This window comes from Tachypleus tridentatus, chromosome 8, assembly GCF_004210375.1.
Source record: "Tachypleus tridentatus isolate NWPU-2018 chromosome 8, ASM421037v1, whole genome shotgun sequence".
In the NCBI taxonomy this organism is placed as follows: domain Eukaryota; kingdom Metazoa; phylum Arthropoda; class Merostomata; order Xiphosura; family Limulidae; genus Tachypleus; species Tachypleus tridentatus.
This window is the reverse complement of record NC_134832.1, coordinates 43,290,453-43,310,170: the sequence shown is the minus strand read 5'-3', so window position 1 is coordinate 43,310,170 and position 19,718 is coordinate 43,290,453. Positions and strand designations below refer to the sequence as shown.

The 19,718-nt window shown below is 35.9% G+C and overlaps 1 protein-coding gene and 1 non-coding gene across 2 annotated transcripts in view; one reads left to right on the top strand and one right to left on the bottom strand.

Moving 5' to 3' along the window:
* The window catches only part of LOC143222297 (adhesion G protein-coupled receptor E2-like), a 58,487-nt gene that overhangs the window by 21,069 nt on the left and 17,700 nt on the right, over positions 1-19,718 (bottom strand). The window contains exon 2 of the mRNA XM_076448630.1: positions 5,517-5,651. Coding sequence (XP_076304745.1) covers positions 5,517-5,651 — 135 coding nt within the window. The remainder of the gene's footprint in view (positions 1-5,516; positions 5,652-19,718) is intronic.
* On the top strand, positions 2,016-2,097 carry TRNAS-CGA (transfer RNA serine (anticodon CGA)). The gene has a single exon. It is a non-coding gene; the product is annotated as a tRNA-Ser (tRNA).

The following is a 19,718-nucleotide window of genomic DNA, read 5'->3' as shown; positions in this document are numbered from 1 at the left end:
CTTTCTGAAAGTAATCGTTTTGCAACTTGTATCTCAGGCTAGATGTCTTCACACAAAAATCGAACCGTAAACAAAGGAGGATGTGAGAGGTGAAAGTAACAAGCGCAACGGTTGTTGGACAGAGAGTTGAGACATTCGCCAAATTTTATATAAAAAATGATAAAAATAAAGAAAATGAGTTTCCAAACGATAAAAATACAAATTCCACTTTCAATATTTAATAAGCAATATTTCAAAACCTTAAATAAACTATGCAATAAAGATTTATTTATTTGTTGTGCTCGATTATTGGTAAGTTACCTGCATTGAACGACTTCTTTTTATCCTTTCTAATACTTTTGTCTTACGGATATTGGTCTTTCTTTATTTGCTTCGGTTTTACGTGGGAAGAGTATTCGTTTCGTCTATACACTCTCGCCATACACGTACCGACTGAGTATATTTATTGATAAAGACATGTAGTCAAAACTTGTGAGTGGGAAAGAAAAACACAGATATAATATTTTGTTTTAATTTGTTTTCAATTAAAAGAACATATTATTCTATCATTCTTCGAGCCATTTGTTAGGACACCACAACAAAGTTTTGCAAATTCCTGAAGAAAATATTTTAAACGACAACCTTCAAACGTGCGAACTTATCATGTGCGTCCTTTCCACGATATCAAGATCCTACGAGGGGAAATAAGTATAAAAAGTTCTATGATTATAATTCTTCAACCATACTAATTCTTGTAGAGTGAAGTGAACTTTGAACGCTGAAGAAGCTAAGAACTTATTGAATAAATATTAAATTGTGAAGATGAAACCAAAGAGAAGTTATCATTTCTATTTATTAAAGCTCATTAAGAATTTAATACACGAGACGTGTGAACTTGGGTTTGAACTTAGAAATGATTTTCATGTTACGACAACATAAATATGAAGAGAGAGCTCACAGTAAAACCGAACTAGAGCTGTTTTAAAGGCCACTTTTAGCCGATAAAATTATTAAAAATACTGGATGTGAAATTGTTTTTCCTCTGTTACTAAAGGGCTATCTTTGTCGAGCGTCACATTTTCGAAGCTACAGACAAGAACGAAGATACGGCTAGGGCTACATTAATCTAAAAGTGATATTTTAACGCCTCGACTGATCAAAGGACTAGCATGTTCTATCATGTAGTACAGACGTGCAACCGTTCGAAATATTTGCGATCAATTCACGTCCTTTGCGAGAATTATAACTTTGATTCCAATTGGGTAAAAGTAGGTCGTATTCGTGGATGACCGTTCTCTGAGAAGGAATTGTTGGATATTAATTGGAGACATCACGATTTCAGTTTGAAAAGGTTTCTGTTTAAAAACTATATTCTAAGAAAGAAACTGTGACGAGGTTCACAGCACAGACGTTTTCCTTTGTTTATTTTTAGGATGAGAACCGTCAATTTTTTCGTTCTTTAAGGTGGAGCCGTAATGTGAACACCGAGCGATAGTGCGATCACGAATGAGAGAAGTTGGTGAAAATATACGAGTTCATCTTACCCTACGAACTGGACGAGACACAAAAAGGGGATGTTAATTATAGCTGCAGACAAGTGACAATATGTAAGATTATGTGAGTGACTCATCAACCTAACAAGGATTACTATCGAGGATTCTGTAACAGGAGAAACAACATAACAATTTTTGAGAGAGAAAAAAGTAATTACGCTCAACCTGACCGTCAGTAATCATAAACATAGATCGAATCTTGATGAAGAGATAAAACACTCGGATGCAAAGACACCACACTTTGCCAATGATATAGCCACGATTGCTGCACTGTGTAGGTTTAGTTTTGTGGTCGATAATAGAACATAATATTTCAGTGTTGTGAAATGAAATGAGAGAAAAGTTCAAATAGTATAAGGTTTTTAAACACTTCTTAGTTAAATGATATATCACATGATTCTATTACTTGTATATAAAACATATTCATGTTTAAATTTTATTTTTCCACTGAGAACTAACGGTCACTTGGAAACGTAAATAAAGGCAGTCGTGGCCGAGTGGTTAAGGCGATGGACTCGAAATCCATTGGGTTTTTCCTGCGTAGGTACGAATCCTACCGACTGCGAAATATCTACCACTTTTGCCTACTTCTTTTTTAATTTTTTTTCCGAATGGAAACAATCGACACTTTTGTAGATGTAAGTAGAGCAGCTATTAAACTAAAAAATGATATACTTAGTACCCAAAACTTCACACGGTATAAAAACTCCCACTTATACTTCCAGAACATAATTGCTAAACGTTCCAACACCAGTAATTTTTAAATAATAAGAATCCTTAGAGTCCATGTCTTTAAAGGTTAGTTGGTAAATGATACAACACTTGGTCGTTTTACTGTAGATGTATATATGAAAAGCTACCAATAGTATGTCACAATTACTCTCTCTCACACATTTCGCTGGACTCTAGCAGAATTCATTGAAATTAGTTGAGAAGAATTTCACTTCACCGAAATAGATGAATGTTGTTTAAACAAATAATGGTGCTGTCGATTCCACTGTATGTATACATAATGTGTCAAGGTGTAAACAGTGGGTATGTATATGTAACGTGTTGTCAGGGTATAAACAGTGGGTATGTATATATATATGTTTTGTCAGGGTATGAACAGTGGATATTTATACATAACGTGTCAGGGTATTTATGCATAAAGTAATGACAGGGTATAAAGTGTTGGTATATATATAGCGTTTTGTCAGGGTATAAACAGTGGGTATGTATACATGACGTGTCAGGGTATAGAGAGTGGGTATGTATATTTAACGTGTTGTAGGGTATACATAGTGGGTGTGTATACATAACGTGTTGTCAGAGTATAAGCAGTGAGTATGTATACATAACGTGTCAGGGTATAAGCAGTGAGTATGTATACATAACGTGTCAAGGTATAAACGGTGTGTAGGTATACATAACGTATCAGTGCATAAGCAGTGAGTATGTATACGTGATGTGTCAGGGTATAAACGGTGGGTATGTATATGTATAATGTGTCAAGGTATAAACAGTAGGTGTGTATGCCTAACATGCCTGGATATAAACAGTTGGTATCTATACATAACGCGTCAAGGTGTAAACAGTGTGTATGTATACATAACGTGTCAGAGTATAAACAGTGAGTGTGTATATATCATGTGTCAGGGTATAAACAGTGGGCGTGTATAAATAACGTGTAAGGGTATAAATAGCGGGTGTGTATACATAACGTGTCAGGGTATAAACAGTTGGTATGTATACATAACGTGTCAAGGTGTAAATAGTGGGTATGTATATGTAACGTGTTGTCAGGGTATAAACAGTGGGTATGTATATATATAATGTTTTGTCAGGGTATAAACAGTGGGTATGTGTATATATAATGTTTTGTCAGTGTATGAACAGTGGATATTTATACATAACGTTTCAGGGTATAAACAGTGGGTATGTACACATGCAGTACAATTGCTGTTCAAATAAAATTGACACTTGACATGTTTCTTTTCAGTTTATATCAGTTTCTCAATGACAAATATGTGACGATACAGAAGCTTTTTTTTACACAAGAACAAAATATTTCACACATTTTGTGCTAGAAGTGAGTGTGATAAAACGTCGAGAAAAGAATGTGGTGTGACAGATTTAACAAACAGTACTGTGTCAACATATCACTGGCCTGCCTCAGTAAATTCTTATAACTTCTTAAGTTTCACCTAAAATGCTAAATCAGGTTATTCATTTAAAACTTTTTTGTTTGCATTAGAAATATTCCACAACTTATTTAAGCTACGTAATCACAGTTCGTTTTTAATATCACCCATCGACTAGAGTAAAGAAATACCCTAGGACACTGTCGTTAGGTGCAAAATAGGTGTGTGTTTTCTTATAGCAAAGCTACATCAGCCTATCTACTGTGTCAACCGAGGGAAATCGAACCCTCTAATTTTAGTGTTGTAAATCCGTATACTTACCAGCTGCACGAATATTGACCATTCTCTAAACGTATTTCATTATAACATTTCACCAACTTTTATTAAAACGAACCAAAAATCTCTAAATTCTGAACTTTTTACGAGGGTCTCTAAAATTAAAGAGTGTAAAATCAGTATGCCACTAAAATCATTCTACAAGACACATGTCGTAAAGTTTAAAATGTTTCGGGATATCCATTGACTCAAATTATCCTCCAACAAGAATGGAAGAAAAACGAACGGAATACATAAAATGATGCAGCTACTTAAGTTGTCTGGTGCCCTGGCATGGCCAGGTGGTTAAGGCACTCGACTCGTAATCCGAGGGTCGCGGGTTCGAATCCCTGTCGCACCAGACATGCTCGCCCTTTCAGAGATGGGAGCGTTATAATGTTACGGTCAATCCCACTTATAGTTGGTAAAAAGTAGCCTAAGAGTTGATGATGGATGGTGATGACTCGCTGCCTTCTCTCTAGTGTTACACTGCCAAGATAGGGACGACTAGCGCATAAATTCCTCGTGTAGCTATGCGCGAAATTAAAAAACAAACAAATTGAGTGGGTTACGATATCGCTGAACAATATAAGCATGAAGACATTGGAAAACAAAGCATAAAAAAAAGCTTTAAATTTCCTTCGTACGTTATTACGATTGTCATCAGTGTAAACTTCTTTATGCGCTAACTTTCGGATCATTATTATCTTATGAAACGCCCTATTCCTGAGGACATATTTGTATCGCAATCCACAAAGACTTAGGTCTATAGAAGAACGATACTATATTAAAGAGTATAGATACATTATGTCTGAGATTTTCACCATGAAAACCAGTGTAACAAATATTAGGATTTTTTAGTACATAAGTAACACAAACGAAACCCGTTTTTTTAGCATTAAATAAGGTAAAATAGAAAATATGTGGAGCTGCGAACGTTGAAACTAAATATCTCACCCAGTATCCCCCAGTGTGTTAGCGGCTAGTTTATGAGCTTAAAATGCTAAAATCCAGTGTTCGATTTCTTGCGGTAGACATAGTTTGTTTGTTTTTTAAACATACGAAGAAAAACCTCACCAAATAAACAATAATATTGAACATGATGTTTCTAATACATTTTTGTTCTATATTCCTTTAAACAAAAACGGTCCAGCATGGCCAGGTGGTTAGGGCGCTCGACTCGTTATCTGAAGGTCGCGGGTTCAAATCCCCGTCACACCAAATATGCTCGCCCTTTCAGTCGTGGCAATGTTATAAAGTAACGGTCAATTTCACTATTCGTTAGTAAAAAGAGTAGCCCAAGATTTGGCGGTGAGTGGCGATGACTAGCTAACTTCTATCTAGTCTTACACTGCTAAATTAGGGACAGCTAGCGCTGTCAAATTCAAAAACAAACAAATAAACCTTTCAAATAACAAACAAACCTTTAAAGTCGTGTCACGTTTTTTACGTGATGGAAACGTTTACAGGACCGTATTTCTACTATATTTAGTTAAGTAGACAATCACATTACCGTTTTACAAATCGTCATACTTTACACACTTACCAGGTTCTCTTGAACATTCTCTCACAGGATCCTTCAACTTCAAATCTTTGCACAAACATACGTACGATCCAACGGTATTCAAACACCCTGCCTTCATTCCACAAAGAAACGGACTTTCAGCACATTCATCCCTATCTTGAAACGAAAACCGTTTATCATAAATAAACATGAACAAAATAGTAAAACAATCACACCAGTTTAAAGTTTTCATCACTAAAAAATTAAACTTAAAAATGGTAAACATCAAATCATTTAGGCCCAGTTTCGACTTCTCTCGTAAAATTGAAAAAGTGGTAAGTGAAAGATTGATAACTCAGGCCTATAATGATTCTACTGTCTTGAAATGTTTACGTGTTCCACTGTAATTCCTGTACACCTATTACGAAATCGATATCTATTTTTCTCTGTCATATATATATTTCACTAAATGTCAAATGTACTCTTTTGTTTGTTTTTGAATTTCGCACAAAGCTACACGAGAGCTATCTGCGCTAGCCATCCCTAATTTTGCAGTGTAAGACTAGAGGGAAGGCAGCTAGTCATCACCACCCAGCGCCAACTCTGGGGCTATTCTGTTACCAACTAATAGTGGGATTGACTGTCACATTATAACGTCCCCATTGGTGAAAGGGCAAGCATGTTGGATATGATGGGGATTCGAACCCACAACCATAAAATTACGAGTCGAACGCCCTAACCACCAGGCCATGCCAGGCCTCAAATGTACTTTTATATAAGTGAACTGATTTCATTGAAATCAGATCACATTTTGTTTTGCTAAAAATGCTGACAACCACTAGCAACAGATTTCTCTAGACCCATAGCGACGTGATAGTCATTATAATAATAATAAAAAATTTCATTGTGGTAAACGAAATAATAGTTTGATCTAAGTAAGAGTTTTTTCCTCCCAGTTTGTAGAATATTATTTCCGAAAACTATGTAGCTGAATTATAAAAAAGATCAGTTATTAAAACCAAAACAGCTTTTATAAAGTTTAAATTTGCTGACCTGTTTAATTGACTTATAAACAGTGCAACAGAAATTATTTACTGGAAGTCAATATATGAATTATGTAAGAAATACTGGTTCTTTGTACATGTCCCCTAGAAATAAGATTATATCGTCCAGAAAAGAGAGGTCGGATTATTTTATATTTAAAAGTAATATATATATATATTGTGTATATGTCTTTGATTTGATACTTTTACAACCAATATCGATGAATTCCGAACTCTTGGAAGTATCCTATAAAAGTTATCGATATATCAAAATCAATTATATTAAACATAAATTCATTGTTTGCTTTTTAAACGAACACGAACGTTGATGAATGGCTGAGTTAAAAGCATTGGGAAATATGTTTTAAGACTAATTAAGATTAACCTAGAAGGACCATTAATTTAATTAAAGTTCAATTACAAAATGTTATCAGAAATCTCATAAGAGGCTTATCTTCAACGTGACTGGATATTATAGTTTTCTCTGTTGTAAAGTGTTTGGTTGTACACGACAACAACTGAAAGCAACTCGGTATTTTAATGGCTTAATGCAGTTTGTACTTAACAATAAAGTTTTAATACAAATCACGTATTTTTTGGTTTAGCTTTATTTCCTCTTGTTAGTAATACAGCAGATAGATATTTATATAGGTCAACCATCTAGTGATTATTGTGCTCGAACTGTGTATCTTATGGTTCATGGTTTGAGGTCTGTTACCGTAAAACCATACGCCGCACTTCTGGCGCTATAAGAACAACAATCAAGTCCCATTAATCTGTCAGACAAAAGTACCCTATGAAATGACACTATGTGCTATTTGTCTAGTTGACTTTCCTCTAATCTTTCAGTTCAAAATTAGGAATGGCCATGTTTATACGACCTTCTGCAGCTACGTGTCAAATTTCTGAAATAAACAGATTTAGGAAATTTATAAAATATGACACTTCGTATACATGAATTTACGTTAAAAGTTTCATATTAATAGATATTCTTATACTTGTTATAAGACATTACGATTAGTCCTATTACATTTCTGTAATTCTCTAAGAAACGAGACAGATAAGGTAGTGTTTGCAAATTATAATAGGCCTGGCACTGGTGCCTTATGGGAAGTAGAGTCGTAATTATTTTTTCGCTAACTTGTAATTTATTTCGTTTTGTCAAATACTCCTACAGAATTGGTCCAACAAAAGAAATCGCTATAACACCGTAGAGTAATTTTAAACGTTTAAAGTTGGAGATAAAAGGGGACGACATTGGGTTTGGTTTGTTTTGAACTTCGAGCAGAGCTACACGTGGGCTATCTGTGCTAGCCGTCCCTACTTTACTAGTGTAAGACTAGAGGGAAGACAGCTAGTCATCACCACCCACCGCCAACTCTTCGACTACTCTTTTACCAACGAATGGTGGGATTGACCGTCACATTATAACGCTCCCACGGCTGAAAGGGTGAGCATGTTTGCTGTGACGAGGACTCGAACCCAAGACCCTCAGATTACGAGTCGAGTGCCTTAACCACCTGGCTATCACAGACTGACAACATTGGCCATAATGTTTGTGCTAAAAACCACCTTGGACGACAGTTGTTTCCAGAAATTATAAAATTTTCTTACCAAGAGTTGACATAACTTATAAATAATAAAATATTAAAACGATATGATATTATTTTATGAATCAATGTTTTTATATTGGAGTGACCAGCGGCTAAAGAAAACAAGTCAAAGAGTAAAAGAATTTTTTCTTAATAGTGGCACTGATAACTTGAGAACTGGACAAAATATTTGCATATCATATTTAATCTTCAATTCGATTATGATTTTTAGGTATCCGAAAACATAGCACTTATCCTTGGGTAAATTTTTTAACCACAAAAATACAATAAAAATAAAAATGTTATTTTATTTGATACTATAAATAGAAGAACTTCTGTTCCTGAAATACTTGAATTTCGACAGACTCGATATTAGAAGTAATAATGTCCGTCTAGTTGAGAGTGTGTGTGTGTGTTTTCTCATAGCAAAGCCACATCGGGCTATTTGCTGAGTTCATCGAGGTAATTCGAACCACTGACTTTAGCGTTGTAAATACATAGGCTTACCGCTATACCAGCGAGAGACCGTCTAATTAAACTATGACATTCTTCAGGCTACCATTCTGAGGAAAAAATTTTGTTTGTGACAAATTACATTTAACAAAGTAGGTAAAATAGTGTAAAGGAACTGAGAAATTTACAAACAATTGTACAGGCACACAACACTAAACAATAGTTGAATATTGTAATAGATATCCATAAAGGAAAGCCATTTAAACATGTACAGTTTAAACTAGCAATGATAGACCACTATATATATTGTAAAGCAACACTAATGTAGCAGTGAGTTTACAGTTCTAAACCAATGCTAATATCATGTTCTGTCTATAACGTGTTTAAACGAACACTACACATAATTGTATATGCAAATTTTAAATTAGCACTACTGAAACTTCGTAAAAACAGTTATAATGCTCTTATTCATGAACATTTATTCGTGAATGTATGCGTGCATAACTTTTAGATTGGTAATTAAACACACTGTTTTCGTTTTTTATCAAGTCCTAAATGTAATAAAAGTCTGAAACGTGCCTCAAGACGCTCTGATATGTTCTTTTGGCGTACATAATAGAAATTTGCTAGGCCTTTACGCACTATAACTTCTTGTTGATTCATTTTCAGTAATACATATAAAATGTGATATGGAATAGAACTGACTCTTCTAATTGGTATTTCCTAAACAGATGAAAAACCAAATGTCTTCGTGGATACGCATGATGTGGGTGTGTATCGATCAGAGCCTTAGGGTATGGTTAGAGGTTTATATGTACCGTTAATGTTATGTTACACCTGAAATTACATCACAAAGTTATATGAGCTTTTAGGCCTCGATATACCACCTAAGGCTCATTGGCAAGACTTATGACTTATAATGTTAAATATCGGGTTTAGATCCCCGCGATGGGCAGATAACAGAATGCTGCTTGTGTTGCTTTGTGCTTAACTTCAAACAAACGATGATAATTTTGCTTAAGAGTTTCTATCATGTACTAAATTAGTTATGAAAAACATTTAAATGTAGAAAGAACAACAGAAATGGAATAAACAGACACATTAAAAAGTATATCTTTTAACACCTAACAGTAAGTACAAATCGAAAGGAAATTCAACGTATTTCCATAACTTATGTAATCAACCGTCGACCTCGTCCAACAATAGGAAGATCTAAAACCGGAACTCTAGTTTAATAGAATTCAGTCTTCCATAACTTAAGTAATTAACCAGAAATGATTATTCTTGTCGGCATTCTCTCACTTCTGATGTAATTCTTAGTTATATTTAGTATAAATGAGCTGAAATTTTATCACAATAGGGAAGACAAAGTGACCGGATTTCGGTCAGAGCTACACAAGTTTAGGTCAACAATACCTACTGCCCACTCTTGGCGGATGGGGAAGTTTCTGAGATAACGAGTCCCGAACCATGAACCCTTGAATTCACTGTCTGGGCACGCTATCTATTAGACGAAGTGTGATCTAGAGGAGGCTGGTGTGGGTATTAAAACCTTAACTGAAATACATTTTTACTTCATTTGGGATTCTCGTCATCATGATTATTGGACGACATTTGTTGTTTAGCATGAAGTTTCACAATGGACCATTCACCCTGAGCTCACTGCAGGAATCAAACCCCGAACTATAGCGTTGTAAGACCTCAAGTTTATCAGTATGCTACCAGGAAGATTTGTTTGTTTTGTTTTAATTTCGCGCAAAGTCAAACGAGGGATATCTGCACCAGTTATCCGTAATTTAGCCGTGTTAGAGTAGGGTGAAAACAGCTAGTCAATGAATTGTGGGATTCACCATCAAATTATAACGCCCCCACACTGAAAAGGCGCACAAGTTTATTCTGACGGTGATTCAAACCCGCGACCCTCAGACTACGAATCGAACGCCCTAACTATCTGGCCATTCCGGGCCTCCATCAGGAAGGAGAAAGAGAGAGAGAAACGGAATTAAGTATTGCTAAACAGATGCACGTTATCAGAGGTCATAGGTCATTAGTTTGGAAAGAGAATGAAGCAAGGTAACAACTTCTCTTCAAAACAGGATAAACAATCAACTAGTTTCTAATATTACTGTATTATTATTATTATTAAAAATAAATAAATATTACATTAAATCATTGTCAAAAAATCTTTAAAAAGCCAGTAAATACAAAGATTCGTTTTCTGTGTATTTAAGAGGAAAGCTGTATAATAGGCGTTCCCACCGCAGGGATCGAACTTCGAATCTTAGTATCCTAAATCTTTAACCTTACTGCTGATTGTTTGGTTTCTTTTTGAAATTCGCGCACAGCTACTCAAGGGCTAATCTGCGCTAGCCGTGCCTAAGTTAGCAGTATGAGACTAGAGGGAAGACAGCTAGTCATCACCACCCACCGCCAATTAATTCGTAAGCCACAACATTAATGCCCTCTCGCGGAACAGGCTGAATTAAGAGTTGTGATAAGTTAAAGAGAACACACTGAGTAAATCATATATAAACGAACAAACATGTAAAGCACTAAATTACTTATTTTTCGTACTTGTGTGCCATCACCTACCAATATAAATGAGAATAAATTATATTTAATAGCGTTTGTTTATTGTTGTTTAAAATTATGCACAAAGCTACACAATGGGCCACCTCTTTCTTCTCTGCTCACCAAGGGATTCGAAACTACTTATATTTGAATAACTGGGGACGTAGAATATTTAATCATAAATCTACGAAAAACGTTTGAAAGAATGTCATGTTCGTGTCTAACCTGCTTTTAAATTTTAAGTTTTAATTTACATGACGTTACGATGAGCATGGGATAATAATATTTTATCTGAATTTTTGAAATCAGACTTATAGTCATGTATACCATTATTCTGTTATTATTGGTTGGCAACAGAGTGGATGTATTACGATAAACCATGAAGAAAAATCTTAAATTTAGGTGACACTGTATAGAAACCTAAAGAAAAACACTTGAATAGCCAGGATAGATTGGTGACTAATTATTTATACGAGGGCTGTTAAAAAAATACGCGGACAAACGTCATAAAACAAAATGTACTTTATTTAGAAGTTACAGGTCTGGGACCCCTTCAAAGTACTCTCCTCCCCAACGCACACACTTATCCCAACGGTGTTTCCACTTGTTGAAACAGTCCTGGTACGCTTGTTTTGTAATGTCCTCCAGCTCCTTCGTCGCATTTGCCTTAATCTCTGGAATCGTCTCAAAGCTTCTTCCTTTCAAGGGTCTTTTGAGTTTCGGGAACAAGAAAAAATAGCAAGGAGCAAGGTCAGGTGAGTAGGGGGGTGGGGAAGAACAGTGATCGAGTGTTTGGCCAAAAACTCACGAGTTCTGAGGCACAAATTTCGCAGCAACGCGGTGCATCTTCAATCTTTCTGTCAAAATCTCATAACAAGATCCAACTGATATCCCACACTCTTCAGCAAGTTCCCTGACAGTCAGACGTCGATTTGCCAGCACCAGGGTGTTGATTTTGTCGACGTGTGGGTCGTCAGTTGACGTAGAAGGACGTCCATGACGCTCATCATCTTCAATGGACTGTCGACCATCCTTAAAACGTTCATGCCACTTGAAACATGCCGTACGATTCATAGCAAAATCACCGTAAGCCGTGTTAAGCATAGCAAAAGTTTCAGTCGCAGATTTTCCAAGTTTAACACAAAATTTCACAGCAAGTCGTTGCTCCTTCAGGTCATTCACTCTGAATTCCGCCAAACGAAAAAATCGCACTTCACTTAAAAGCGCGTAGCTAATACATACATGAAGATATCTGCAATCGAGAAGTGGCGTGGTAATCAGCTGATCTGTGCGAACCTAGCGACACCAAGCGGATTCCCTTGGAACCAACTGGAGCCGCGCAATTCAAACAGTCCGCGTATTTTTTGAACAGACCTCGTATTGTTATAAAGAAATACAGAGTTTATTACTCGTAAAGTCTAAATGAATTAGAATTATATATGTACAGTATTATTTAAATAAACAGCTATGTTTTTTAACGGAAAGAAGCAAGTTTTATCGAAATAACAGCAATATAAGTACTGCAGAACCAACCAATTCTGACGACGCATACTCTAAAATTGTTTCTTTGATTTGAAATTTGGGTAAACCTACACGAGGGCTATATCCGCTAGCCGTCCCTAATTCAGCAATGTAACACTAGAAGGAAAGCAGCTAGTTGCAACCACCCACCGCAAACCCTTAAACTACTATTTTACCAATGTATAAAGGAATCGTCCACACTCTTAACGACCACACGACTGAAATGGTGAGCATGTTTGGTGTGAAGGGTATTCAAACCGGAGAACCTCATATTACGAGTCGAGCGCTCTTGCTACCTGGCCAACCCTGGCCTAATGCGATATCAGATAATACATAAGTTTACGTTTCGTATCTTTCTAATTTCATGCAAAGCTACACGAGGACTATATACACTAGCCGTTCCTTACTTGGCAGTGTAATATATTCATCAAAATTAACCGCAACCTCAAAATCTAACACTATCATTTAACAATAAATAGCTGGATCGTTCTCGTCTTCGCAGACCAACATTTCGAGGGATTCTGAGCCAAGAGTGAAACATTATGTTAAAGAAAGAGAAAGAAGAGGTTAACCAGTGAGTTTAAATTAAAAATGTTAATATCTCATCAGACCAGAGATAAAACCAGTACTGGTCGGAACAATATTTATATAAACGTTTTCTTACAACAAGAATTGTCACGGTGTGAACGTTGTGTCTCATATTTATCAACCGAAATATATCCACTTTTTTGTATCCAACAAACCGTTATATAAACATCACTCAAACCAATTAATTCAGTAACTAGTTCACGTGCACTTAACTCCTCTAAACTCTTATTTAATACCTACTACAAAGTGTACATTGGGAGACGCGAGGATCGAAAGATAAGTTTTTCATATGCATAGTGAATATTTGACTCTAAGCTACTTCCCGTCATTATGAGATAGCTTTTAACATTTGTAATTTTGTAAGAAAACGCTTATATAAAAATATTCCGACCAGTACTGAATTTCTTCTGGCTTGATGAGCTCTAGGAAAAGCAAAACGCTTCTACAATTTTTCAAAATCCCTAACGGACTAGATATAGAATGGAGCAATACAAAACATCACAGGTCTAATATTAATATTCGATGACAAGTAAATAAGTTAGAAGGAAAGTGTGTTGAAATCTATTTGTTGCAGAGATTTTATATGTAAGAAAATATACATGTTTTTTGATAACTCGACAATATCTTTCAGTGTAAATAGCATACGACTCCACAAAACTCAATTAAACCCCACTTCTAAGACAATCTTTAAATAACTAACATATCTAAACGACATGATTATCCTCTAACACTAATTGTATGACCATAAAGAATACTTTACTTTGAATTTGGGAGACCTTGGAACGCAGACCGCTGATTTCGTTCGGGTTTCTTTAAATTGTTACCGTCGAACCCATTAGAATCCTTTCACTTCTCTTCGGTACATTCCTGTTAACAAACAAATACCTTAGTGCTGGACCACGGTGTAGAAGTTATTCCGCATGTAAACACTGTTGGGTGGACATAGGCAACAAGTTTCATTTTCGTAGACACAAAATATTGTAACTTACTGCAATAAGCATCGAATCCCAAATAGACTGAAACATTTTGGTTGCTGATATCCTCGGTTTTCGCCAACATTTATATGACACAGATTGAACCTCAAGCGATTAACTTAGACAAACACTCATCACTATACTGGTACAGGTATGTTGATGATACAATTGCTGGATTCACATCTACAGAACACATATTTAATGTTTTTTCAATCACGTTGGCATGGCATGGCCAGGTGGTTAAGGCACTCGACTCGTAATGTAAGGGTCGCGGGTTTGAATCCCTGTCACACTAAACATGCTCGCCCTTTCAATCGTGGGGCGTATAATGTGACAGTCAATCCCACTATTCGTTGGTAAAAGAGTAGCACGAAAGTTGGCGGTTGGTGGTGATGACTAGCTGCATTTCCTCTAGTCTTACACTGCTAAATTAGGGACGGCTAGCGCAGATAGCCCTCGAGTAGCTTTGTGCGAAATTCAAAACAAACAAACAAACAATATACATCTTGTTCATTGTTATAATTAAACAAGTTTGTAAACACCCTGCAGCATATGCTTCTTAGCTCATACAAAGTTCTAAGCTCATTTAGTGAAATACGGATTTATACTTACAGGTGTTTCTTTGAACTTACCGTTTAGAAATATTCGAACAGGCTGCTGTAACGTAACACTGTATCGGTTACAACTTGCTTAACATGTACCCATGTTTTTAAAGAAATTCTAATGTGGGCACAGTTATGTCTTAACAGGTACAGTAGATTGAACTTCCTTACATACATCACTCTAAAGTAATTATTAAAGAAACAGTAGCTGGAAGGTTAAAACAAAACATAACTCCACGTAGTTCTGGGTACAACTTGTAGACTAGATGGAAGACATCTTGGAAGTAGCTTGGGATAACATTAATTTTATTTCATCAATTACATTTTCATGCTCTTACATTTTTTTGTTTCGGTGCAAAGCAAAACGTGTGCTACGTTAGTTCAATGTCATTAGGTGATATTATGGGTGTATGTGTCTGCAACTGTATGTATGTGTGTACTAGTGAGTAGCGAGTATGTGAGTGCACGCGCATGTACGTATGCTTGTGTCTGTTTAGCTGTGATTAAGTGTGTGTGTGTGTGCTCGCTGTCGACACGTGAGTCACATGTCCGTTGCTGATTGGTGGATGACGAATCGCGCGACTGGCCACGCTCCTTTCCCTCCCAATACTCACCCCATCATTACTCTACCTGCACCCCCCACAAGTAGTCAGTGTAAGATCTACAGTTGCCAAAGCGTTCATTATTCAACATTTTTATTTTATTTTAACAAGGAGATGATTAAGCTAGAGGTGAGTTGTGTCCATGGCTAAACGGCGTAGATACTCAGAATGCTACCTCAGCATTGGCTTCACCACTGTGCTCGCCAACGACGGCATCGAGAAATCACAGTGTGTTTTATGCCATGCTATCCTGAGTGCAGAGTCAATGAAACCATCAAAACTCAAGCGTCATCTCGAGACGAAACATCCAGAACACGCAAAGAAGGGTTTGGATTTCTTCAAATGGCATGAACGGTGTCTTAAAAGCCAAAGAATCGATAGAAGTGGGTCGTTTCAGCAGCAGAGTGCAGCCATAGTGGAAGCTTCATATAAGATTGCATTCGAAATTGCTAAACAAAAAAAGCCTCACACGATTAGAGAAACACTTCTTAAACCCTGCATGATGAAAGCAGTAAATCTTATTCTTGGAGAAGCCAGGGCAAAGAAGATGCAGCAAGTATCCCTGTCAAATAATACTATACAGAGGCGCATTTCTAAAATGTCTATGGATGTGAAGGAACAGGGTTTGACTGAAATCAAGGGTTCCCCTTTGTTCTCCTTTCAGCTCGACGAGTCAACAGATGTAAGTTCATGTTCTCAGTTGCTTGTCTGCGTGAGATATATTAATTCAGGTGACATCAAAGACAAATTCTTATTCTGCAGTTCACTTGAAACCACAACAAAAGCTGATGATGTCATGGAAAAAGTTTAAACTTTTTTTCAAGACGAAGATCTTCAATGGGAAAACGTGTGTGGGGTTTGTACGGATGGGGCACCGTCTATGCTGGGATCGAAATCAGGATTCCAGTCGAGAGTGAAGAAGCTAGCACCGCAAACAAAGGGCATCCACTGCATGATTCACCGATATGCTCTCGCCAGTAAGACTCTCCCTGCCTCTCTGCAGGAAGAGCTTGAATCTGTAATTAAAATTGTAAATTATGTAAAGACTCAAGCACTCAACACTCGCCTATTCAAAGAACTATGCAAAGCATGAATGCTGCCCACGAAGTCCTTCTCTTCTACACAGCAGTACGTTGGTTGTCGAAAGGAAACGTTATTAATCGTGTCTTTGAAATGAAAGATGAAATAAAGCTATTCCTGGAGACTCAAGAAAGGAAAGATCTTGTAGCTCACTTCGAAGATAAAGCATGGAATAAAAGGGTTGTGTACCTAGCCGACATTTTTGACCAGCTGAACAAGCTCAATTTGAAGCTTCAAGGAAGGGAAACACATGTTCTCCTTTTTCAAGATAGTCTTCGGGCCTTTGTTTCTAAACTGCAGAACTGGCGTCGGAAAACCAATTTTGGAAACATCGCTATGTTTGAAAAACTTTGTGGAGTGACGGATGAGTCTCAGATCCAACTGGATCAGTTCCTCAAGGATGAGATTACCGAACATCTTCAGTCTCTAGAAAAGGAAGTCGAGCGTTACTTCCCTGAGCTATCACAGGAACAGGAGGCCCTGGTAAGGAACCCATTTTCTACTGAACTTGATGTATCCAGCATTCCAGATGATATCCAAGATGAATTTCTGGATCTAAGGAACGACTCTTCAGCTCGTGATCTCTTCAAGGTGAAATCCGTGACTCCGTTCTAGTGCGCTATGTATCAGTCATACTCCAAAGTCAGCATGATAGCTTTACGTGTCATTGTTCCATTTGCTTCTACCTACTTGTGTGAGGCAGGACTTTCCACTCTTGTCAATATAAAAACAAAGAATAGGAACAGATTGGATGTTGGAGATGACATGAGACTGGCTTTAACAAACGCTCGGCCACAAATTTCAAAGCTTGCTGCTGAAATGCAACATCAGGCATCTCACTAGCTGGGTTGGATAGCTGTTCAAACCTATGTTAATATTATTTTGAGAAATATATGTTCTTTTTGTGAATTCAGGTTGGACCAATGTGATTTAATTTGCTATTAAATAATTACAGAATTTTTAAATATTTTTTTAGATGTTTCTTTCCCTCTCCTTCACAGAAAATAATAGAAAAATTAAGCTGCTGATAGTAAGCCCTAAGTAGGGGGTCACATGGGTTTCAAACTTTTAGGTAAGGGGTCGCGAGTACCAAAAGGTTGGGAACCCCTGAAATATACGAAAGCAGAAAAAGAACAGCCTTTGGTTTAGTTCTTTCAGAACAAAGATACATTGAGCTACTTCCAATGTTGATAGCGGGGAATCGAATTTTGGATTTAGGACTGTAAGTCTTTAAGCTTTCCGTTGTACCATCGAACTACTTGTAAAACTGACATATAACTTTATATTGTGCTGGATGGCGTAAGTTGCCCAGTATTTCTCAAGTGAAATATTATTTAAAATCGGGCCAATGGTTTATATTGAAACTTGTGAGTTAGGAAACAACGTATTTGGTACATCTATTAATGAAACATTACTCATGAAGTTTTAATGTATTTTCAATCGTACTTTTACTGTAGTTAACAAAGAATAGAGTGTTTATATCTAATGTACAAGATTAAATATTTTAGCATTATGTTTTATTGCTGTATTGTTATTGGTTACAGCTTAACGAACTACGTACGTTCTTTATGAAAGTTTGTGAGAGAAATAAAACATAAATAATGATTTGATACGAAAATATCCAGAAACTGATGACAGAAAATGAAGGAAAATTCGTTACAATAAACGGTTAATGAATCATTAGTTATCTGAATGTATTCATACTCGGCTGATGTTTCAACTCGACGTTAAACAATGAGCTATGTGCGCTCAGTTTAATGCAAGGTATCGAACCCAGGATTTTAGTTAAGGACATTTCCTAATAGCAATAGATAAACCACATCACAGGATACAGTAAAGATGTTTAACATTAATATTGATGATTCAGAATTTAGTTACGTTTTTCTATCACGATGTAAATCATGACATCTAACGATTTTTAAAACTTGATTTTTAGAAATATTGTCACTATTTCAAGTGAAATATTTCAAACTCGTCCACCAAGCTTATTATATAAACTTTTAATAAATGATAACATTAAGTATTAGAAGTAAGTCAGTGACTTAATTTCGATTTAGTACGGATCTCATAAAAAGAAATTTAAAGGTTGTTGTTGTATTTTAGTGTTAAATTACATACTATGAACGTAGAGAATTTTAACGTTGTGAATGCGTAAACTCAGGGCTGAACCACCGGGCGAGAAACATAGGACAAATATATTATGTTTCTGTTCGGTGAACGTTTCGGTTTAAAGTTCGTACATTTAATTTTGATTGAAATATTGAATGAACAACGATTAAAATATTTATTATTCCATGTTGGATTACTTACATTTTATTTACATTAGTGGTTTTTAAGCCATTTTTATTTAATGAGGAAAAACATCGTGGGTTTGTCTAATTTTCATCGCTGATTATATCAATTGAAGGTACACAACTGAATGATTATATCCATAACATATCAGCTTTTACTGTCTGTAGCCAGTTGTAGTACTGGTAGCTCAGTAAACGAATAGTAGTAGTATGAATGGTCTCAACCAGTTATCTAAACTAACTAGTATAACTTCCAACCACCATCCATTAACTGCAACTGTCGTGCTTAATTAAGCCTTTATATGCGGTAAGGTGTTCATCCGCACAAATAAGTGCCAAGTTGTTAAATGACCTTATTCACAACTAAAAATAATTATTAGAAATGGTTAATAAAATTCCTTTAACTTTTATTTCATTATATGTATTTAATACATTCTTATATTTATTATAGAATATTTTAATAATTTTGTTCAAAGTTTCTTTATTACAGCCATTTAGTATTAATTTTTGTATCTGTATTTCAACATTGCTAATAAAATATTGTAACTTATTATAAACAAAACCTCATCAATTGACGTTAGTGAATAGGCTTAGGTAAACGTAGCATAAAACAAAATTGCAAAACACACTGTTCAGACTATAAACAGCCTTTGCAAAGAGATGACTTACGTGCCAGTGTTTAGAATCTTTCGTGGTTATGCTGCTGCAACTTACTTTGTATATACTCTATTTATACATGTCATACACTAAAACCATGTTTTACATAAATTTTCCCCTATGATACACAGTTTCAGTTTATATAGTGAGAAAATAATACACCAAACAGCAATCAGATATGTATTTATTATGATTATTTTTTTAGAGTATAAAAATCCGCTTTGATTAATAATGATGATAACAATGTACACAAATGTATATATATATATA